This window comes from Heterodontus francisci, chromosome 6, assembly GCF_036365525.1.
Source record: "Heterodontus francisci isolate sHetFra1 chromosome 6, sHetFra1.hap1, whole genome shotgun sequence".
Taxonomy (NCBI): domain Eukaryota; kingdom Metazoa; phylum Chordata; class Chondrichthyes; order Heterodontiformes; family Heterodontidae; genus Heterodontus; species Heterodontus francisci.
In genome coordinates this window covers 5029304-5054039 of record NC_090376.1, presented here as the reverse complement: position 1 = coordinate 5054039, position 24736 = coordinate 5029304, and the positions used below count along the sequence as shown (strand labels likewise).

The 24736-nt window shown below is 45.8% G+C and overlaps 1 protein-coding gene across 5 annotated transcripts in view; it reads right to left on the bottom strand.

Annotated features, from left to right (window-relative positions):
- nup98 (nucleoporin 98 and 96 precursor) overlaps positions 1-24736 on the bottom strand; it is a 102546-nt gene that overhangs the window by 44005 nt on the left and 33805 nt on the right. For all 5 annotated transcript variants that reach the window (XM_068032997.1, XM_068033000.1, XM_068032998.1 and 2 more), the window contains 6 exons: positions 23110-23300; positions 18668-18787; positions 13550-13833; positions 12143-12256; positions 8003-8141; positions 5658-5835 (listed from right to left, as the gene is read on the bottom strand). In XM_068032997.1, the coding sequence (XP_067889098.1) occupies positions 5658-5835; positions 8003-8141; positions 12143-12256; positions 13550-13833; positions 18668-18787; positions 23110-23300 (1026 nt within the window). The remainder of the gene's footprint in view (positions 1-5657; positions 5836-8002; positions 8142-12142; positions 12257-13549; positions 13834-18667; positions 18788-23109; positions 23301-24736) is intronic.

Sequence of the window (24736 nt, the reverse complement as noted above, 5' to 3'; positions counted from 1 at the left end):
TAGCCTCCTCCTGAAGTCCCCAGCATCATAGATGCCAGACTTCAGCCAACTCGTTTCACTCTGCGTGATATCAAGAAACGACTGAAGGCACTGGATACTGCAAAGGCTATGGGCCCTGACAATATTCCGGCAATAGTACTGAAGACCTGTGCTCCAGAACTTGCCGCGCCCCTAGCCAAGCTGTTCCAGTACAGCTACAACACTGGCATCTACCCTGCAATGTGGAAAATTGCCCAGGTATGTCCTGTACACAAAAAGCAGGACAGGTTCAACCCGGTCAATTACCGCCCCATCAGCCGACTCTCAATCATAGAACATAGAACAGAACAGGACAGCACATTACAGGCCCTTCGGCCCACGATGTTGTGCCGAACGTTTAACCTACTTTAGGATCAAACTACCTACCTACCCTTCATTCTACTATCATCCATGTACCTATCCAAGAGTTGCTTAAATGTCACTAATGTCCCTTCTACTACCACCGCTGGCAGTGCATTCCACGCACCCACCACTCTGTGTAAAGAACCTACCTCTGACATCTCCCCGAAACCTTCCTCCAATCACCTTAAAATTATGCCCCCTGGTGATAGCCCTTTCCACCCAGGGAAAAAGTCCCTGACTATCCACTCTATCTATGCCTCTCATCATTTTGTACCCCTCTATCAAGTCACCTCTGATCCTTCTTCGCTCCAATGATAAAAGCCCTAGCTCCCTCAATCTTTCTTCGTAAGACATGCCCTCCAGTCCAGGCAGCATCCTGGTAAATCTCCTCTGCACCCTCTCTAAAGCTTCCACATCCTTCCTATAATGAGGCGACCAGAACTGAACACAATATTCCAAGTGTGGTCGAACCAGGGCCTTATAGAGCTGCAGCATAACCTCGCGGCTCTTAAACTCAATCCCCCTGTTAATGAAAGCCAACACACCATACGCCTTCTTAACAACCCTATCAACTTGGGTGGCAACTTTGAGCGATCTATGGACATGGACCCCAAGATCCCTCTGTTGCTCCACACTACCAAGAATCCTGTCTTTAAGCCTGTATTCTGCATTCAAATTCGACCTTCCAAAATGAATCACTTCACACTTTTCCAGGTTGAACTCCATCTGCCACTTTTCAGCCCAGCTCTGCATCCTGTCAATGTCCCGTTGCAACCTACAACAGCCTTCCACACTAACCACAACTCCAGCAATCTTCGTGTCATCGGCAAACTTGCTAACCCAGCCTTCCACTTCCTAATCCAAGTCATTTATAAAAATCACAAACAGCAGAGGTCCCAGAACAGATCCCTGCGGAACACCACTGGTCACCGAGCTCCAGGCTGAATACTTTCCATCTACTACCACCCTCTGACTTCTATGGGCCAGCCAATTTTGTATCCAGACAGCCAACTTTCCCTGTATCCCATGCCTCCTTACTTTCTGAATGAGCCTACCATGGGGAACCTTATCAAACACCTTGCTAAAATCCATATACACCACATCCACTGCTCTTCCTTCATCAATGTGCTTTGTCACATCTTCAAAGAATTCAATAAGGCTTGTGAGGCATGACCTGCCCCTCACAAAGCCATGCTGACTGTCTCTAATCAAACTATGCTTTTCCAAATAATCATAAATCCTGTCTCTCAGAATCCTCTCCAATAATTTGCCCACGACCGACGTAAGACTGACTGGTCTATAATTCCCAAGGTTATCCCTACTCCCTTTCTTGAACAAGGGAACAACATTTGCCACCCTCCAATCATCTGGTGCTACTCCAGTGGACAGCGAGGACGCAAAGATAATCGCCAAAGGCGCGGCAATCTCTTCCCTCACTTCCCGTAATATCCTTGGGTATATCCCGTCTGGCCCCGGGGACTTATCTATCCTCATGTCTTTCAAAATTTCCAGCACATCCTCCCTCTTAACCTCAACCTGTTCGAACATATCAGCCTGTTCCACGCTATCCTCACAAACGACCAGGTCCCTCTCACTAGTGAATACTGAAGCAAAGTATTCATTTAGGACCTCCCTTACCTCCTCCGACTCCAGACACAAGTTCCCTCCACTATCCCTGACCGGCCCTACCCTCACTCTGGCCATCCTCTTGTCCCTCACATAAGTGTAGAACGCCTTGGGATTTTCCTTAATCCTACCCGCCAAGACTTTTTCACATCCCCTTCTAGCTCTAAGTCCATTCTTCAGTTCCTTCCTGGCTACCTTGTAACCCTCTGGAGCCCTGTCTGATCCTTGCTTCCTCAACCTTAAGTAAGCTTCCTTCTTCCTCTTGAGTAGCTGTTCCACATCTCGTCATCCAAGATTCCTTCACCCTACCATCCCTTTCCTGCTTCATCGGGACAAACCTATCCAGCAGTCGCAGCAAGTGCTCCCTAAACAACCTCCACATTTCTGTTGTGCATTTCCCTGAGAACATCTGTTCCCAATTTATGCTCCCCAGTTCCTGCCTAATAGCATTGTAATTCCCCCTCCCCCAATTAAATATTTTCCCTTCCCGTCTGCTCCTGTCCCTCTCCATGACTATAGTAAAGGTCAGGGAGTTGTGATCACCATCACCGAAATGCTGTCCCACCGAGAGATCTGTCACCTGGCCTGGTTCGTTGCCAAGCACCGAGTCCAACATAGCCTCCCCTCTAGTCGGCCCATCTACATATGGAGTCAGGAAACCTTCCTGGAGACACCTGACAAAATCTGCTCCATCCAAACTATTTGCACTAAGGAGGTTCCAATCAATATTAGGGAAGTTGAAGTCACCCATGACAACAACCCTGTTACTTCTGCACCTTTCCAAAATCTGCCTCCCAATCTGTTCCTCCATGTCTCTGTTGCTATTGGGGGGGTCTATAGAAAACTCCCAAAGTGACTGCTTCTTTCCTGTTTCTGACTTCCACCCATAATGACTCAGTAGACAAACCCTTCTCGACGACCTCCCTTTCTGCAGCTGTGATACTATCCCTGATTAACAATGCCACTCCCCCACCTCTTTTACATCCCTCCCTATTCCTTTTGAAACATCTAAACCCTGGAACATCCAACATCCATTCCTGCCCCTGTGATATCCACGTCTCCGTAATGGCCACAACATCGTAGCTCCAAGTACTGATCCATGCTCTAAGTTAATCACCCTTATTCCTGACACTTCTTGCGTTAAAATAGACACACTTCAACCCATCATACAGGCTGCAACTTTGTCGTGTCAATTGTCTAACCTTCCTCACAGACTCTCTGCACTCTGTATCTGCCTGTTCAACAGCTACCCCATCCACTGATCCATAGCTCTGGTTCCCATCCCCCTGCCAAACTAGTTTAAACCCTCCCGAAGAGCTCTAGCAAACCTCCCGCCCAGGATATTGGTGTCCCTCCAGTTCAGATGCAACCCGTCCCTCTTGTACAGGTCCCACCTTCCCCAGAAGGTATCCCAATGATCCACATATCTGAAGCCCTCCCTCCTACACCAGCTCTGTAGCCACGTGTTCAGCTGCACTCGCTCCCTGTTTCTCGCCTCACTAGCACGTGGCACCGGTATCAATCCATCAGTAAAGTGATGGAAAGTGTCATCAACAGTGCCATCAAGCAGCACATGCTTAGCAATAACATGCTCAGTGACGCTCAGTTTGGGTTCCGCCAGGGCCACTCAGCTCCTGACCTCATTACAGCCTTGGTTCAAACATGGACAAAAGAGCTGAACTCCAGAGGTGAGGCAAGAGTGACTGCCCTTGACATCATGGCAGCATTTGACTGAGTACGGCATCAAGGAGCCCTAGCAAAACTGAGGTCAATGGGAATCAGGGGAAAACCCTCCGCTGGCTGGAGTCATACCTAGCACAAAGGAAGATGGTTGTGGTTGCTGGTGGTCAATCATCTGAGCTCCAGGACATCACTGCAGGAGTTCCTCAGGGTAGTGTCCTAGGCCCAACCATCTTCAACTGCTTTATCAATGACCTTCCTTCAATCATAAGGTCAGAAGTGGGGATGTTAGCTGATGATTGCACAATGTTCAGCACCATTCGTGACTCCTCAGATACTGAAGCAGTCCATGCAGAAATGCAGCAAGACCTGGACAATATCCAGGCTTGGGCTGATAAGTGGCAAGTAACATTCGCGCCACACAAATGCCAGGCAATGACCATCTCCAACAAGAGAATGTAACCATCTCCCCATGACATTCAATGGCATTACCATCGCTGAATCCCCCACTATCAACATCCTAGGGGCTACCATTGACCAGAAACTGAACTGGAGTAGCCATATAAATAACCTGGCTACAAGGGCAGGTCAGAGGCTAGGAATCCTGAGGCGGGTAACTCACCTCCTGACTCCCCAAAGCCTGTCCACCATCTACAAGGCACAAGTCAGGAGTGTGATGGAATACTCTCCACTTGCCTGGATGGGTGCAGCTCCAACAACACTCAAGAAGCTCAACACCATCAAGGACAAAGCAGCCCGCTTGATTGGCACCCCATCTACAAACATTCATTCCCTCCACCACCAACGCACAGTAGCAGCAGTGAGTACCATCTACAAGATGCACTGCAGCAATGCACCAAGGCTCCTTGGACAGTACCTTCCAAACCCGCGACCTTTACCAACTAGAAGGACAAGGGCAGCAAATACATGGGAACACCACCACCTGCAAGTTCCCCTCCAAGTTACACACCATCCTGACTTGGAACTATATCACCGTTCCTTCACTGTCGCTGGGTCAAGATCCTGGAACTCCCTTCCTAACAGCACTGTGGGTATACCTACCCCAAATGGACTGCAGTGGTTCAAGAAGGCAGCTCACCACCACCTTCAAGGGCAATTAGGGATGGGCAATAAATGCTGGCACAGCCAGTGACGCCCACATCCCATGAATGCATTAAAAAAAAGGCTCCGAAGGGGGTCAAGGAGAGAACAGAGATGGGAAGAGGAGACTGCAGGGGGAGGGTGGGAGTAAGCATGTAGGGTAAAAGAGCTTACAAAGAGAAGGGAAGCAGGCAGATGCACAAGCTACAGACTGTTGTTCTTAGTAATACCGCTTCAAGTGCTGTGCTTTGTTAAATCAACAGACTTGAGGCAGGCAGCAGTGAAGCCTGCAAATTAGACACTTTAGGGACTATCAGCTGTCTTTTTCTTTGCATGTCTCTTTTTGCTGAATGGGAAATTCTTCACCCTGCCTCCATAGCAGCAGAAAATCCCCTTTATCCTCGGGATCAAGCTATGCAAACATTTAATCCCAGAGATACAGGATGTTTCTCTCCTGCTGTGGATGCTGGGTAAAGAGCTCCCCATTCCAGAAAAGTCTCCTTCTGTCACAAAACCCACTGCAGACCAGCATACACTGACCTCAAGAATGTGTTCAAGTGTTTGAACTCAAAAATAGCCAGTGAGATGGGAGAAGGGGCAAGGAACGCAACCAAGGCAAGACAGCAAAGAGCAAGCTGGTGCAGGGAGCTGGGGGGGGGGGGTGGGGTGCGAAGGGGAGTGAGCAGGTGGGTGCAGAAACAAACACACACAGTCTGTCACCTTAGCGAAGCTGGGAGCCATGATTCAAATCTCTCCTGGACTCAGCTGAACATGCGACGCCAGTAGTGAGACACCCACCAACACATTTCCATGTGGTAGACGGAGGGTAAGGAGCATCGGTGGGTGAAATGCAACATGTCAGTCCTTACCTCGAAGACCCAGGAGCCGGTCTCGCACCTGTACTCCAGGAAGCGGGCGCCCTGCTTCCGTGATGAACTCTCCAGCCTCTCCTCGAAACCCATCTCCATCAAACGCTCAGGTGACTTGATCAGGCAGCGAGTGGTTTTATCAGTCGGCCAGACTCCATCTAATGTTACTTCAGCTCGCCTTTTCCAAGATAGAGGTGGTGAGACACAGACAAAATAAGCAGATATCAGCCAGGAATCCCATTCTCAAACGCTACTCTGCAGCTTCTGCTTAACCTCAATTAAGAGCTAGGATTCAGCTTGAGGCGATACCCTCCACAGCATTTATATAGCTCTTTTCACAACCACTGGACATCTCAAAGTGCTTTACAGCCCAGGAAGTACTTTTGAAGTGTAGTCACTTGCAATGTAGGATTGAACAATTTAGTAGTTCATATATAGAGAATGGCTATTTGGCTGCTGGAGTCCATGGAGGTACATGAGCCAGGCAACAGAAAGCATCATCTGTAGAGGATATTTACTAGAATGGTACCAAGGATGAGGGACTTCAGTTACATGGAAAGACTAGAGAAGCTAAGATTGTTCTCCTTCGAGCAGAAAAGTTTAAGGGCAGATTTAATAGGTGTCGAAAATTATGAAGGGTTTTGACAGTTTCACTCTCGTTAGTGTTTCCACTGGCAGGAGGGTCAGTAAAAAGAGGACACAAAAGAACCAGAGGGGAGATGAGAATTTTTTTTTTTTGCTTTATGCAATGAGTTGTGATCTGGAACGCGCTGCCTGAAAGGGCAGTGGAAGCAGATTCAATAACTTTCAAAAGGGAATTGGATAAATGCTTGAAGTGGGAAACTTTGCAGGGCTATTGAGAAAAAGCTGGCAAATGACAGCTATCTAATTCTTCCCAAAAGAACCAGTACTGACACAATGGGCCAAATGGCCTCTTTCTTTGCTATAGCATATCTTCAGCAGGTGATGGTAGAAAATCTCAAGTAATATCCTCCTCCCACGGTTTTAGGTGTGTGGAGTTGGAGAAACGGAATGCACTGCAGAGAACACAAACAGAAATGGGTTTGTGTCTTTATACATGGGGGCATCGAATACAAAAAGGCATGCAAATGTTGAATTTATACTGGATGCGAGGATAGGTTACAGCTAGAATATCATGTGTTGTGGTCATTTCAGTATAGAAAGCATACTAAAATTATGGAAAGGGGGAAGATTGAACACAATCTGATCAGGATGACATTAGAGTTATGAAAAAAGGTTCAATGTATGGGGAAGGGAATCTAACTGATTGAGAATAAACAGCACAGTGACGCAGTGGTTAGCACCGCAGCCTCACAGCTCCAGCGACCCAGGTTCAATTCTGGATACTGCCTGTGTGGAGTTTGCAAGTTCTCCCCGTGTCTGCGTGGGTTTCCTCCGGGTGCTCCGGTTTCCTCCCACATGCCAAAGACTTGCATGTTGATAGGTAAATTGGCCATTATAGATTGCCCCTAGTATAGGTAGGTGGTAGGGAAATATAGGGACAGGTGGGGATGTGTTAGAATAGGGAATTAGTGTAGGATTAATATAAATGGGTGGTTGATGGTCGGCACAAACTCGGTGGGCCGAAGGACCTGTTTCAGTGCTGTATCTCTAAATCTAAAGCAAGAGGTTGCTATGAGAGTTGGTGGATCAGTAACAAAGGGGCACAGAATGAGAACTTGTATTTATATTGTACCTTACATAATAAAATATCCCAAGATGTTTCACAGGAGCATTATAAAATAAGACATCGAGTGACATAAGATTAGGTCTGGTGACCAAAAGCTTGCTCAAAGGGGTAGGTTTTAAGGACCATCTTAAAGGAGGAGAGAGAGGTAGAGAGGTGTGGGGGGGGGGGGGGGGATTCCAGAGGAGGAGGATAGTGTGGTCAACCATGTCAAAGGCTGCAGAGAGGTAGAGAAGGACAAGGAGGGAAAGTTTATTTTGTCACAGTCACATAGGGTGTCATTTGTGACTTTGATAAGAGCCATTTCAGTACTGTGGCAGAGACGGAGACCTGATAGGAGGGATTCAAACGTGGAGTTCTGGGCAAGAGAATAATTAATGGAAAGTTTTGGTTGAATCTATGCTGCACTCAGAGGTCAATATATCCTTCGTGAGGTGCGTATGGTACCCAGAAATGAACACAGTACTTCAGAAGGGGCCTCAGCAGGGCTCCGTACAACTGCAGCATCACTTCTGCACCCTTTGAATTCCACCCACCAGCACAGCCTAAAGGTCTCAACCATCTTAAACCACAACTGAATTTCAAAGATTGTACCCAGTGACATTGTATCTCTCACCACCTCCACCCTGATGTTTACCTGTTCAGGCCCTCGCCCACAGGGGGCTTTTTTTCATCGTCCAGGTAAACTATCACCTCCTTCCTGCGTATGTGCACAATCTCATCGAGGTTCATGTTGGTCAGATTCACAATGCCAGGGAAATAGATCGAACCATAACCTGGATTTTAAAATAGGCAAGTTAGTGGCTATTGTCATGGCAGAAGCCCCCATCTCCCATGGCAGACACCCTCCTCATACCCTGCCACACACCCAACCCAGCAAATACTCTTCTCAGCCCCCCTCCAACTCCAGCTGATGCCAAACAGATCTCATTATAAAATGCTAATGAATTAGAGGTGACAGCTTTTGCAAAACTGAAGAAAACTGCACAAAACAGAGCCAGAGGTTCCAAATAAAGGGGAAGGGGCTGTACAGCAGCAAGGGCCGCTAATTACACTAGACTCCACAGTTATAAAAATCAGAAAATAACCGGGTGCCAAACAGCGGGAGCAGAGAGGTGCATAAAGAGCCCAAGAGACAGCATGCGACACACAGAGAGGAGAGTTCACGGAGACCGGTGGGAAAACAGTGACAGCCCAGGTGAGAGAGAGACAGAGACAGAGAGAGAGGGAGTGTTCAGAGTAGCGGGATCGGAGTGAGCCTAGCTACTACCGCCGCCAGTGTGTAGGTTCAGAGCCGGCGTTCATAAAGAAAAATTGAGGTGTGACATCACATGGAAGCAGGTGGGTGATTGGCTGGTGAGCATTTCCTATTTTTCTCATCCAAACTAGGGAATTAACTGGTGACTTCTATCTTTTTATTAAAAGTAAGGTTTATTAGCAGCAGCTTGGCTTATTAACTAACAGGTAAAGGAATGGTAGGGCTTCTCTAACATCTAGAGTGCACATCCTGTATTGTGTGTGAACTTCAGGACATTTCATGTCCTGGATAACCAAAGGAAGCGGAACCCAGAAACTCTATGTTTCTGAACTTGAGCAACAACTGGCATTGCTGCAGAGCATCTGTGAGGATGAGAGCTTTGTGTATAGCAGGTTTTTGGATCTGGTGACCCCACAGTTTAAGAGTATGCAGGGAGACAGGGAATGGGTGACTGCCAGACAATTAAGAAACTGGCAGGTAGTGCAGGCGACCTGAGGATATCCCCGAGTCGTCAAGGACGGAATCTATTTGGCTAGAGCCAAGGGACCAAAAAGGTACAGCTACATTGCTCGGTGCTGTCTACAGGCCACCAACTAGTGAAAAGGTGAAAGAGGAACAAATTTGCAATGAAATTAGAGAGAGATGGAAGCATTATAGTGTAGTTATAATGGAGGACATTAATTACCCAAACATCGACTGGGATAGAGAGGGGCAAGAGTTCCTAGAGTGTGTTCAGGTAAATTTTCTACAACAGTATGTTTCCAGTCCAACAAGAGGGGAGGGAAGCACCGCTAGACCTGGTTCGAGGAAATGAGGTGGGCCAAGTGGATCAGATATCAGTGATATAATATCAAAGTTTCAGTTGGTTATGGAAAAGGACAAAGAACAATCTAGAGTAAGAATAATTAACTGGGGGAAAGCCAACTTCAATGGGTTAAGAACAGAGCTGGGCCACATAAATTGGAATCAAAGGTTGGAATGAAAAAAAACAGTAGCTGAACAATGGGCTACCTTCAAAGAAGAGATAGTTCGAGCACAGTCAAGGTATATTCCGTTGAAGGGGAAAGGTAGGGCAAATAAATTCAGAGCTCCCTGGATGACAAAAGAATAGAGATGAAGATGAAGAAAACATCTGCTTATGACAGATGTGAGCCAGGCTGAATAGAGAAGGTTCAGAGGGAAAATGAAAAAGCAAATAAGAAAAGCAAAGAGTATGAGAAAAGACTGGCAACTAACATAAAAGGGTAACCCAAAGTCTTCCATAGGCTTTTATATAGTAAAAGGGTGGTTAAAAGGTGGAGTAGGGCCACTTAAGGACCAAAAAGACCATTTACACATGGAGGCAGGGGGAATAGCTGAGGTATTAAATGAATACTTTGCGTCTGTCTTTACCAATGAAGACAATACAGTGAAAGAGGAGGATTTAAAATTGATGAGGTATTAGATAGGCTTTCTGTACTTAAAGTGGATAAAACACCAGGACCAGATGAGATGCATCCAAGGATACTGAACGAAGCGAGTGTGGAAATTGCAGAGACAATGGCCATAATTTTCCAGTCTTCCTTAGACTCAGGGTGGTGCCAGAGAACTGGAGAATTGCAAATGTTATACCCTTGTTCAAAAAAGGATGTAAAGATAAGCCTAGCAACTACAGGCCAGTCAGTTTAACTTCAGTGGTGGGGAAGCTTCTAGAAAGAATAATTCAGGACAAAATTAATACACACATGGACAAAAGTGAGTTAATTCAGAACAGCCAGCACAGATTTGTTAAGGAAAAATCATGTTTAACTAATTTGGAGTTTTTTGATAAGGTAACAGAGGGTTGATGAGGGCAATGCTGTTGATGTGGTGTATATGGAATTCCAAAAGGTATTTGATACAGTACCGCACAACTATAGCTCATGGAATAAAAGGGACAGTAGCAACATGGATACAAAATTGGCTGAGTGACAGGAAACAAAAGTAGTGGTTAATGGATGTTCTTTGGTCTGGAGGAAGGTTTGTAGTGGAGTTCCCCAGAGGTCAGTGCTGGGACTCTCGCTCTTCCTGATATATATTAATGACCTAGACCTTGGAGTACAGGGCACAATTTCAAAATCTGCAGAGGATACAAAACTTTCAAAACATTTGGAACTGTGAGGATAGTGTAGAACTGCAAAAGGACATAGACAGGTTGGTGGAATGTCACACAAGTGGCAAGTGAAGTTCAATGTGGAGAAATGTGAAGTCATTTATTTTGGTCGGAAGAACATGGAGAAACAATATAAAAGGGTACAACTCATGAAGGTGGCAGTACAGGTTGAGAAAGTGTTTAATAAAGCCCACAGTATCCTGGGCTTTATTAATAGGGGCATAGAGTACAAAAACAAGGAGATTATGTTGAACTTTTATAAAAGACACTAGTTTGGCCTCAGCTGGAGTATTGCGTCCAGTTCTGGGCGTGACACTTCAGGAAAGACGTGAGGGCATTGGAGAGAGTACAGAAAAGATTCACAAGAATGGTTCCAGGGATGAGGAATTTCAGGAATGAAGGCAGATTGGAGAAGTTGGGACTGTTTTCCTTGGAGAACAGGCGGCTGAGAGGAGATTTGATCGAAGTATTCAAAATCATGAGGGGTCTGGACAGAGTGGATAGGGAGAAACTGGTCCCACTTGTGAAAGGATCGAGAACAAGAGGGCACAGATTTAAAGTGATTGGCAAAAGCGGCATGAGGAAAAACCTCCACGCAGCAAGTGGTTAAGGTCTGGAATTCACTGCCCGAGTGTGAGGCAGGTTCAATTGAGACATTCAAAAGGGAATTAGACGGTTATCTGAAAAGGAAGAATGTGCAGGGTTACAGAGAGAAGGCAGGGGAATGTCATTAGGCAAATTGCTCATTTGGAGAGCCGGTGCAAACACGATGGGCTGAATGGCCTCCTTCTGCACTGTAACAATTCTGTGATTCTATTGTTTGTTCAGGGAAATGTAGGCCGCACAGGAAAGGCTGGCATTTATTGCCAATCCTTAGTTGCCCTTGAGAAGATGGTGGTAAGTCGTCTCATTGAACCGCTACATCTAAGCGAGTATTGCATTACTGACTTGTGCCTTGTGGAATGGCTTTCGTGAGTTGGGAGCCGAGTCATACACCACAGAATAACCAACTTCTGACCTGCTTTAGTAGCCTCTTTAGCATCTTGGTGGCTGGCCCAGGCAAGTTTCTGACCACCGCCACTGCCCCCCACAAACTCCCAGGATGTTGGCGATGATGTTGATTCTGTGATGGTAATCCGCTGAATGTCAAGGGAGATTATTAGACTCTCTCTTGTTGGAGATTGTCATTGCCTGACACTTAAGTGGCAAATAACATACATGCCGCACATCAGCTCAATACTGAATGTTGTCCAGGTCTTGCTGCATGCAGGCATGGACTGCTTCACTACTGCAGGAGTTCCAAATTGTGCTGAACATTATGCAAGTCAGTGAACAGCCCTAGTTTGTCGAGTTCCCATCACCCAGTTTATCACTTATTGAACACTGACCTTTGCGTCCGATGGTGAAATTTTCCACAATGCACTCTCCGTTCTCTTTCAGTTGCTGGGCTAGTTCGTCCATGGAGGGGATGGTGTAGTAACCAACTCTGGTCAGTACAATGCCTAGCAAACAGATTGCACGCAATCAGCATCAGCACAGCTTGGATAAAATATGACAAAGGCATCATCAGGACCAAAGTGATCTCCTGGACTAGCTTTGACTACCCAAAAGGGGGTTAGAAAGGAATTTTCCAGATATTTATTCCCCTAAAGTGGAGTGGTTTACACCTCTCCCAGATCACATGGCTCTGGGTGGGATGGGGCCCATTTGTTTTTCATTTATTCATTCATGGGATGTGGGCACTGCTGGCAAGGCCAGCATTTATTTTCCGTCCTGAATTGCCCTCGAGAAGTGGTGGTAACTGTTAATTGTATATTGCTAATTGTATTCAGGTGTTGGGCATTAACTGGGGTTTCACGAGCATATATAAAAAGACACATGAAAACTGGAGTGTGGTTGAGTCAGGAGAAATATGCTCGTCATATTTAACTCCGTAAATAAATGTAGGACTGAGTAAAGATTGGCTCTCGTATCATCCTTCACCAACTGGCTGTCCAAAGATGCTAGACCATTTCACAGGGTAGTTAAGAGTTAACCGCATTACATATAGGCCCAGAATGGATAAGAACGGCAGATTTCTTTCCTAAAGGAAAGTTGGGTTTTTACAACAGACTGATAGAGATTTTATATCCAGATTTATTTTATTAACGAAATTCAATTCAACCCATCATGGTGGGATTTGAATTGACACCGTCAGCTCATTAGTCCAGTAACATAACCATTACAGTACCATATCGTGACATACATGTTATTATTGGGATGCTCAGGGTATCACAACTGTGTGGAACAAGCTGGATAGACCAGATAGTCTTTCCTTAACCACCCATGGGAACTTTTACATTCAGTCGAGAGGGCAGATGGAGCATTGCTTGAACGATTCATTTGAAAAAAGATAGATCAGTAAATTTGACAGTGCAATTTTCCTCAGCGCTGCACTGGGAGCATTAGCCTGGATTATGTACTCAGGTCTCTGGAGGGGGATTGGAACCCATGGCCTTCTGATATTCGAAGGACAAAAAAGACGCTCGTGTCTGCAGCTACGTGAGCGGACGCTGTTCTATTCCAGAAAGCTATGTGGTGAAGGATAGAACTGCAGTCAATCGCAAAATTCTTTAGTTTTTATTTACAAGAGAGACACATTACAAACATGCACCTCTGAACCCAACAATCACAGCTTCAGTCCACTCCTCTATATAGGGGCACAAGTGAATCCCCAGTTAATGCACACCACCTGTGTACAATTAAACAAACTCAATTAATATACAATGAATATATAATATGCTACCGTGGCTCACCTGCTGGGTGAGGAGGCAAATTGTCATCCACCTCAGTCTCCCGCTCCTCATGCAGAGACCCGTCAATGAAGCATGGGTCTTCGCTGCACCCCTCCAACGTGCCGTTCCGCAGTTTGTTCCTCAAGTTCATCTCTGCGATGGTGTCATCCATTGCGCAGTTCGGGTGCTTGTTGCAGTGCATCCCTTCGGGCGTCTGTGGGATTGGCTTAACTATGGTATTGGTGTAGCATTTATTCACCTCCTGTTGGTCATCATCCTCTCTCTCCAGCCTGCTTTCCTGCTCACTATGAGGAACCAAGACACCAATTATCTGGACCATCCATGTGAATAAATGAGGGAGATTGGAGCCAGCACCCAAAGGGTTCTGGGCAACAAGAACGGTTGCACAAGTTTTCTTTGGACAAAATTTGAGATTCAGTCTGGAACCTATGGGGAAAGACCTTGGATATCTCTCACAATCAGCCAGCACAGGCACAATGGGTTGAAAAGCAACATTCCCTAAATTCTGGAAAGTTCCCACTGGATTGGAAAACCGCAAATGTAGCACCTCTACTCAAGAAAGGTGGGAGACAGAAAGCTGGAAAATACAGGCCAGTTAGCCTAACATCTGTCATTGGGAAAATGCTGGAATCCATTATTAAGGACATAGTAGCAGGACATTTAGAAAATCATAATGCAATCAGACATAGTTAACAGAGTTTTTGGAAAGGGAAATCATGTTTGACAAATTTATTAGAATTCTTTGAGGACGTAACAAGCAGGGTGGATATTGGGAAACCAGTAGATGTAGCGTATTTGGATTTCCAAAAAGGCTTTCAATAAGATGCCACATAAAAAGTTACTACACAAGATAAGAGCTCATGGTGTTGGGTGATATATTAGCATGGATTGAGAATTGGTTAACTGAGGAAACAGTTAAATGGGATATTTTCAGGTTGGCAAACTCTAACTAGTGGAGTGCCACAGGCATCAGTGCTGGGGCCTCAACTATTTATGATCAATATTATTGGGCGGCACAGTGGTTAGCACCGCAGCCTCACAGCTCCTGCGACCCTGGTTCAATTCTGGGTACTGCCTGTGTGGAGTTTGCAAGTTCTCCCTGTGTCTGCGTGGGTTTTCGCCGGGTGCTCCAGTTTCCTCCCACCACCAAAGACTTGCAGTTGATAGGTAAATTGGCCATTATAAATTGCCCCTAGTAGAGGTAGGTGGTAGGGAAATATAGGGACAGGTGGGGATGTTGTAGGAATATGGGATTAGTGTAGGATTACCAGTCATGGATGAGCTGGACATACAGCCAACCAAATCGGAACTCAGTGATGCCATTGATTCCCTAGCCAGCGGAAAAGCCCCTGGGAAGGACAGCATTACCCCTGAAATAATCAAGAGTGCCAAGCCTGCTATACTCTCAGCACTACATGAACTGCTATGCCTGTGCTGGGACGAGGGAGCAGTACCCCAGGACATGCGCGATGCCAACATCATCACCCTCTATAAAAACAAAGGTGACCGCGGTGACTGCAACAACTACCGTGGAATCTCCCTGCTCAGCATAGTGGGGAAAGTCTTTGCTCGAGTCGCTCTGAACAGGCTCCAGAAGCTGGCCGAGCGCGTCTACCCTGAGGCACAGTGTGGCTTTCGTGCAGAGAGATCGACTATTGACATGCTGTTCTCCCTTCGTCAGATACAGGAGAAATGCCGTGAACAACAGATGCCCCTCTACATTGCTTTCATTGATCTCACCAAAGCCTTTGACCTCGTCAGCAGACGTGGTCTCTTCAGACTACTAGAAAAGATCGGATGTCCACCAAAGCTGCTAAGTATCATCACCTCATTCCATGACAATATGAAAGGCACAATTCAACATGGTGGCTCCTCATCAGAGCCCTTTCCTATCCTGAGTGGTGTGAAACAGGGCTGTGTTCTCGCACCCACACTTTTTGGGATTTTCTTCTCCCTGCTGCTTTCACATGCGTTCAAATCCTCTGAAGAAGGAATTTTCCTCCACACAAGATCAGGGGGCAGGTTGTTCAACCTTGCCCGTCTAAGAGCGAAGTCCAAAGTACGGAAAGTCCTCATCAGAGAACTCCTCTTTGCTGACGATGCTGCTTTAACATCTCACACTGAAGAATGCCTGCAGAGTCTCATCGACAGGTTTGCGTCTGCCTGCAATGAATTTGGCCTAACCATCAGCCTCAAGAAAACGAACATCATGGGGCAGGATGTCAGAAATGCTCCATCCATCAATATTGGCGACCACGCTCTGGAAGTGGTTCAAGAGTTCACCTACCTAGGCTCAACTATCACCAGTAACCTGTCTCTAGATGCAGAAATCAACAAGCGCATGGGTAAGGCTTCCACTGCTATGTTCAGACTGGCCAAGAGAGTGTGGGAAAATGGCGCACTGACACGGAACACAAAAGTCCGAGTGTATCAGGCCTGTGTCCTCAGTACCTTGCTCTACGGCAGCGAGGCCTGGACAACGTATGCCAGCCAAGAGCGACGTCTCAATTCATTCCATCTTCGCTGCCTTCGGAGAATACTTGGCATCAGGTGGCAGGACTATATCTCCAACACAGAAGTCCTTGAAGCGGCCAACATCCCCAGCTTATACACACTACTGAGTCAGCGGCGCTTGAGATGGCTTGGCCATGTGAGCCGCATGGAAGATGGCAGGATCCCCAAAGACACATTGTACAGCGAGCTCGCCACTGGTATCAGACCCACCGGCCGTCCATGTCTCCGTTATAAAGACGTCTGCAAACGCGACATGAAATCGTGTGACATTGATCACAAGTCGTGGGAGTCAGTTGCCAGCATTCGCCAGAGCTGGCGGGCAGCCATAAAGACAGGGCTAAATTGTGGCGAGTCGAAGAGACTTAGTAGTTGGCAGGAAAAAAGACAGAGGCGCAAGGGGAGAGCCAACTGTGCAACAGCCCCAACAAACAAATTTCTCTGCAGCACCTGTGGAAGAGCCTGTCACTCCAGAATTGGCCTTTATAGCCACTCCAGGCGCTGCTTCACAAACCACTGACCACCTCCAGGCGCGTATCCATTGTCTCTCGAGATAAGGAGGCCCAAAAGAAGTATAAATGGGTGGTTGATGGTCGGCACAGACTCGGTGGGCCGAAGGGCCTGTTTCAGTGCTGTATCTCTAAATGAAAAGAAAAATGACTTGGAAAAAGGGGCAGTGTGTATTGTAGCCAAATTTGCAGATGATAAAGAGAGGTAGGGAAGTAAGTTGCGAGGAGGACAAAGTGTCTGCAAAGGGATATAGATAGGTTAAGTGAGTGGGCAAAAATTTGGCTGATGGAGTATAATGTGGGAAAATGTGAGGTTGCCCATTTTGGCAGGAGGAATAGAAATTATTTACATGGAGAGAAACTGCAGAACTTTACTGTACAGAGGGATCTGGGTTTCCTTGTAAATGAATTTCAAAGTAAGCATGCAGGTACAGCAAGTAAATAGGAAGACAAATGGAATGTTGGCATTTGTTGGAGTACAAAAGTAGGGAAGTCTTGCTACAACTGTACAGGGCATTGGTGAGACCACAAACAAATAGTGTACAGTTTTGGTCTCCTTACTTAAAAGGAGGGATTTACTTCATTATTCTATCACTAATGCCCTTTAGGGAAGGAAATCTGCCATCCTTACCTGCTCTAGCCTACATGTGCCTCCAAACCCACAATGTGGTTGACTCTTAACTGCCCATCCCTAATTGCCTAACAAGCCAAGGGCAATTATGGATGGGCAACAAATGCTGGCTCACCAGCACTGCTCACATCCCATGAAAGAATAAAAGCTTGCACTGGAGACAGTTCAGAGAGGTTCACTAGGCTGATTGCTGGGATGAAGGGGTTATCTTATGAAGAAAGTTGAGCAGGTTGGGCTTATTCTCATTGGAGTTTAGAAGAATGATCTACAAGGGTGTCAAGGGTTATGGGGAACAGGCCACAACAGAGAGTTTAGGCCGCAAACAGCTCAGCCGTGATCTTATTGAATGGTGGAGCAGGCTCTTGGGGCCAAATGGCCTACTCCTGCTCCTATTTCTTATGATCTATATGATTCTATGGTGAAATTGATCCAGGGAATTTTGCTCTCTGTGAAGGGTTCAATTCAATGCAGAAATTAGGTGTTAGTACGGGAGTTGGTGGGAGCTGGGTTGGGAGAACTGGGGAAGGAAGGGAGATTAGTTATGAAAAAGTCAGTCAATTAAAGTTGTAGAGAAAATAAGCACACAGTACAAATAGGGTCAAGAGACAAATTGACAAGTTTCTGGAGGGGGAAGGGGTTGAGGAATGTTACTATGGTGGGTAGGTGGAAGACCCAGACAGTTCTACAAAATGCTGTGAAATTTTAACTGCATTCCACACAATTTCCTTCCCTTCTTTCACAATAATAATTTGCAGCACTATGGGGCAAGTGCAGGGTAGTGGGGCTGATCATTGCAGGGTTATGGGGCAAGCGCCAAAGAACCAGCACAGACACGATGCATGATTCTATGATTCCTCCCCCTCTTGTAGTTTGTTAGATACTAACTCAAGGTCACTCCACAGAACCTTGTTAGTTTGTTGGTTTAAGCAATGGAGATCAGTCCTGGTTAGAGATGGCTGCTGCTGTTTGGGTGTACTGACCACACTTCAGACCAACTGAGGCCACTTTCATCAGTCCCCATCCAGGTTTGCTGCAATACAACGTCTGCCAGGTGAACTCACCTGTGAGGCAGCTGAGGTGTTAGAACTCCTGCCTGCGAAGAACCCTTGCTGTGCTGGAAATATCATCTCCCATCACACCAGGATGCACCAGATTTACACAGGAAAGCTGGGATGAAAGACTTACAGATTAACTCTCTTCCCAGCATAGAATGCTCACCCCACTCAACGTGCTCAGTTAGGAATCTCAGAGGGCACAAGGACGCCGATGTGTGCGTTTTGGGTTCTGGCACAGTGCCTAGCCAGTGCTGAGAGACTACAGCACACTGCACAACCCATACGGTCACTAACCTAGGATTGCCCAATCGGGGGGCAGAGACTCCAAGACCGGGTTCAGTCACCTACATGGAACATGCTCCCTGGCAAATAAAACTCATTGATGTTTATAAGGCCAAGAGGTTGTACTCACTTCTCTCCGTTCTCTGGATATTCTGAAGGCGATGCCAAGTCATTAGGTTCCTTGCTGAGTATGGGCGAGTACAGAGTCGAGTTATTCATGCTCTTCAGCACCAGTTTCTTGATGCTCTTTCTGCCCACAGAGAAGTTTGGTTAAATAGGGGTTAAATGCTTAGGAGATATGGTAGCACAGTGGTTATGTTACTGGACTGATAACCTGGAGACAGCAGTTCAAATCCCAAGTGGGGAATTTAAATGCAATTACTTAATTAAAACCTATAATAAAAAGTTTGTATCAGTAGGGGAACAGTAGCATAGTGGTAATGGATGAATATTCCAGAGGCCTGGAATAATGATCTGGAGACATGAGTTCAAATCCCACCACTGGTGAAATTTAAATTTAATAAATAAATCTGGAATAAAAAGCTACTCAGTAATGGTGACCATGAAACTCAGATTATTGCAAACACCCATCTAGTTCATAACGTCCTTCAGGAAAGGAAATCTGCTGTCCTTACCCGGTCTGGCCTATACATTACTCCAGACCCACATCAATGTGGTCGACTCTTAACTGCTCTCTGAAATGGCCTAGTGACAGTTGTATCAAACAGCTACTGCAGGTGTACCTACACCATAAGGGCTACAGTAGTTCAAGAAAGCAGCTCACCACCAACTTCTCAAAGGCAATTAGGGATGGTAATATTGCTTGAACAAATAAAAAAAAATGGTGACCATGAAACTACTGGATTGTAGTAAAATTCCATCAGGGAAGGAAATCTGCTGTTTTTACCAGTCTAGGCCTATATGTGACACCAGATCCACAGCAATGCAAGCCAAGGCAGAGATTCATCATCACCATCAAAGACGATTACAAACCGGCAATAAATGCTAGTCTTGCCAGTGATGCCCGCATCCCATCAATGAATAAAATAAAAAGCGTCTGGTCCAGTGTAAGCAGCCATAGTGCTCTGTAAAGCAGTGATGCATGCCTTGTTAAAAGTCGCCCCAGGGCCAACCATATAACCTAACTCACAGCCGCACCACCTGGTGAAGGAACAGTGCACAAATGTAAGGCTTTTGTGCCATTAACCGAATTCAACCCCAAACTAATCCCACCACCGCACTCTCTCCCCATAGCCTGTGTCAATCCTAAACTAATTCCACTGCCCTGCTCTCTCTTCACAGCCCTGTAACTTTCATAGTCAGAGTTATAAAGCACAGAAACAGGCCCTTCGGCCCAACCCGCCTGCGCCGACCATCAAGCACCTGTTCAAAACTAATCCCACTTCCCCGCACTTGGCCCTGTATGCTATGGCGTTTCAAGTGCTCATCAAAATATTCCTTAAATGCCGTGACTGTTCCTGCCTTTACCACCCCTTCAGGCAGTGTGTTCCAGATTCCAACCACCCTCTGGATGAAAAAAAATTTCCTCAACTCCCCTCTAAACCTCCTGCCCCATACCTTAAATCTATGCCCCCTAGTTATTGACCTCTCCGTGAAGGGAAAAAGTTTCTTCCTATCTATCCTATCAGTGCCCCTCATAATTTTGTATACCTCAATTATTTCCCCCCTCAGTCATCTCCGCTCCAAGGAAAACAACCCCAGCCTATCCAGTCTCTCTTCATAACTGAAATGCTCCAGCCCAGGCAACATCCTGGTGAATCTCCTCTGCACCATCTCCAATGCAATCACATCCTTCCTATAGTGTGGTGACCAGAATTGTACACAGTACTCCAGCTGCAGCCTAACCAGTGTTTTATACATCTCCATCATAACCTCCCTGCTCTTGCCTTTATTAGCTGAGGCATAGAATACAAGTATCACCTTATCTGCTTGTGCTGCTTCCTTCATTGATCTATGGACAAGCACCCCAAGGTCCCTCTGACCCTCTGTACTCCCTTGGTCGTACCATCCATTGTACATTCTCCTGCCTTGTTAGTCCTCCCAAAGTGCATCATTTCTCAGGATTAAACTCCATTGCCACAGCTCTACCCATCTTACCAGCCCATCTATATCGTCCTGTAATCTAGGGCGTTCCTCCTCACTATTTACGACACCAATTTTCGTGTCATCTGCGAAATTACTGATCATACCTCCTATATTCACGTCTAAATCATTAATTTTCCTCTAATTATCCAAATTTGCCTGAAGTTGCAATGACCTCTGCCTCAATGACTCCCTGTGCCACAGCATTCCACACTCAAACAGCATTTAAAGAAATGTCTCCAAATCCCTCTCTTCACTAAAAGTTTTAAATAGGTCACCCTCTTCACTGATTACCCAGAGAAAAGTCTACCAAAACCCTTCATAGTAATTTTAAACGCAGCTATCAAATCTCCTTTTAGCCCTTTTCTGCTCCAGTAGGAACAGTCGCAATATCTCAACTCTCTCCCTATAACTAGAAATTCCCATCAAGTTATCCTGGTGAATGTTCACATCATGCTGTATGCTCACTGTGACTTCAACTATTAGTTTCATGGGATGTGGGCGTCGCTGGCAGATCCAGCATTTGTTGCCCATCCCTAATTGCCCTTGTATATCGGAGTGGCTTGCTAGGCTATTTCAGAGGGCATGTAAGTGTCAACCACATTGCTGTGGGTCTGGAGTCACATGGAGCCCAGCCCAGCCAAGGACAGATTTCCTTCCCTCAGGACATTAGTGAACCAGATTAATTAAAAAAAAACAAAATTGACAATGGTTAGGAAGATGCCAGAGTTGTAGCTGTACTGGAACAGCTTGGCTAGGGGCACAGCTAATTCTGCACAACAAATCTTCGGTACTACAGCCAGGATGTTGTCTGGGCCCATAGTCTTTGCAGTACCCAGTGCCTTCAGCTGTTTCGTGATATGTGGAGTGAATTGGATTGGCTGAAGACTGGCATCTGTGATGTTGGGGACTTCAGGAGGAGGCAGAGATGGATCATCCACTCGGCACTTCTGGCTGAAGATGGACGCAAGTGCTTGAGCCTGATCTTTTGCACTGATGTGCTGGGCTCCCCCATCGTTGAGGATGGGGATTTTGTGGAGCCTCTTCCTTCTGTTAGTTATTTAATTATCCACCACCATTCATGACTGGATCTGGCAGGACTGCAGAGTTTTGATCTGATCCGTTGGTTGTGGGATCGCTTAGCTCTGTCTATCGCATGCTGCTTACGCTTTTTGGCACGCAAGCAGTCCTAGGTTGTAGCTTCACTGGCTGACACTTCATTTTGAGGTATGCTCTCCTGCACTCTTGATTGAACCAGGGTTGATCCCTTGGCTTGTTGGTAATGGTACAGTGAGTCTTTTCTCTAAGGTGCCAATGGGCAGCACAGTGGAGCAGTGGTTAGCACCGCAGCCTCACAGTTCCAGCGACCCGGGTTCAATTCTGGGTACTGCCTGTGTGGAGTTTGCAAGTTCTCCCTGTGACCGCGTGGGTTTTCACTGGGTGCTCCGGTTTCCTCCCACCAAAGACTTACAGGTTGATAGGTAAATTGGCCATTACAAATTGCCCCTAGTATAGGTAGGTGGTAGGGGAATATAGGGACAGGTGGGGATGTGGTAGGAATATGGGATTAGTGTAGGATTAGTATAAATGGGTGGTTGATGGTTGGCACAGACTCGGTGGGCCGAAGGGCCTGTTTCAGTGCTGTATCTCTAAATAAAATTTTAAAAAAATAAACCACACAGCGGCCTAACCAGCTTTTCACACAAATTTATTACCCTTTGCTAGTGTCTTCCCAATGAGTCTATTGTTTACTTCTCTCCCAAATTGTATCACCTGATACTTATCCATATCAAACTGTACTTGCCACCTCTGCTAACCTGTTTAATCTTTGGAAGTTTTATTTTTAAAAAGAGATTCCCATACTTTTGTAAACACAGAAAATGCTGGATATACTCAGCAGGGTACTGAGCTGAAACATTAGCCTTAACCTGAAACGTTAATGGTTTTCCTCCACAAATGCTGGATACCCTGCTGAGTATTTCCAGCATTTTCTGATTTTGATTTGCAGCATCTGTGGTATTGGCTTTTGTTTTCCCTTCAGTATCAACAGCAAAATACAAACTATGCTCCGACAGCCAAGTACAAATCATTACTTATTGCAATATATCCAAATCCTTTGCCAGCTAACCCTAAATTCATCTCTCCCAAATCCAAGCCACTTTCAATCCATACTGCTACCTTATCTCATATGTTCAAATTTGCCAAAAACATCTTTCGATATACCTTAGATATCTACATCTAATGACTGCACTGTTTTTAATCAGTCCAATTGATTACTTCAAAAACAAACCAATTTACCAAACACAGTTTGCTAACAACAAATCTGTGCATGTTATTGCTCATTAGCATACTTTTGAAGCACAAATATTTATATTTAAATTCTGGATTTAGATATGTTCAAAGTTGGGACCTCAGCATTCAGTGCCCGGGTGGAGAGAGACAAACACCACAAGGATCAAAGGCTTTTACCTGGGTTGGAAGGTGCCATTGGCAAGGGATGTAGGTTCATCATCGTCCAGTCCATCGAAGAGCTGGGACTTGGAGGATCCGGTGGATTGTAGGGCTTTTGGCCGCACTCGGGTGGCAGGGCGGGGTGTCAGCTTGTAGTGAGTGGGGGTGGTCAGTGCCTTCTGGGCTGCTGGGTTTGTGGGTTTCAATCGCTGAGGGGAAAAAAAAGGGAAAGAAATTAAACTCAAAGCATAGGAACAGGAACATTCGGCCCCTCTCGCTTGTTCCACCATTCAATTAGTCCACGTCTGATCTGTATCTTGTCTCCATTTCGCTGACTTTATTCCATATCCTTTATCTAAAAAAGGAGAAATCACTCAGTCTCCGTTGCTTCCAGTTAAGCAATGCCTTGATTTTAAAATTCTTATCTAGTTTTCAAATCCCTCTGTAGCCACACTCCTCCCTCCCTATCTTTGTAACCTCCTTCACCCTGACAACTTTCCTCGATCCTCCAAATTTGGACTCATGAGAATCCCCAATTTTTAAATCATTCAACCATTGGGCGCCTTCAGCTGCAAGGCCCTAAACTCTGAATTCCCGCGCTAAATCTCTCTGCCTCTCTTTCTTGGTCCTTAAAACTTACTTCTTTGATTAAGCTTTCCTAATATCTTGATGTGGCTTGGTGTAAAATTTTGTTTGATAATGCTCCTGTGAAATGCCTTGGAACATTTTACTACTTTAAAAGGTGCTATATAAATACAAGTTGCTGCTTTTGTTGTCTTGGAAGCTCCAACTGACCATTAGCATCCACAGCCTTTTGGAGAGCGCTTTTCACTTCCCTTGTGAAAAAGTGCTTCCTGTTTTGATAAATTTAAGATTATGCCTCCTTGTTCTGGATTCCTCCCCACAACCAGAGGAGAGAGTCTGAATTCCTGCGCCAATCTGAAATACCGGGATTAGAAAACATCTAGTTCAAAACATCGGACGTATTGGTGAGCCATCTTGGTTTATGTTTCTACCACTCACTTCTCAGTCAGAAAGCGTGGGCGCAGGTCCTGCGCCAGGAATGCTGCACTGTTGGAGGTGCCAGCCCTCTAACAGAGTATTAAACCACAGACCCAAGTGTGGCCTAGGTGAAATTGAAGATTCCAGATCACTGTTCCAAACAGTGCAAGGAGTTACCTTGGCCTGGATGAATAACCTGTACGAGTTCAAATCCCACTACAGCAGTGAGGGAATTTAAATTGTTACCAATTCATCTGGAATAAGAAGCCAGTATCAATAGAGGTGACTATGAAGCTACCGGATTGAGATTTTAAAAACTCAACTGTTCACTAATGTCCTTTCAGGAAACCTGCCATCCATACCCACCATCACATTCTTAAGGGCAACTGGGGATAGGCAATAAATGCCAGCCTTGCCAGTGACACCCACATTCCAGGAATTAATAAGAAATTTTCCCTCATCTTAAAAACTATGAGATCTCCATTCAGCTCATTGCATTTTTGTGCACTCTCGAACATGAATGCTGTATTTCCCTACGAAACAATTAATATTCAGCTGGTGAAAAGCTTGATAAGCATCACATTTTAAATAATAAATCTACTAATTTTTGCATGTTAACTCCAGTAACTTGGCTGATGGAGCA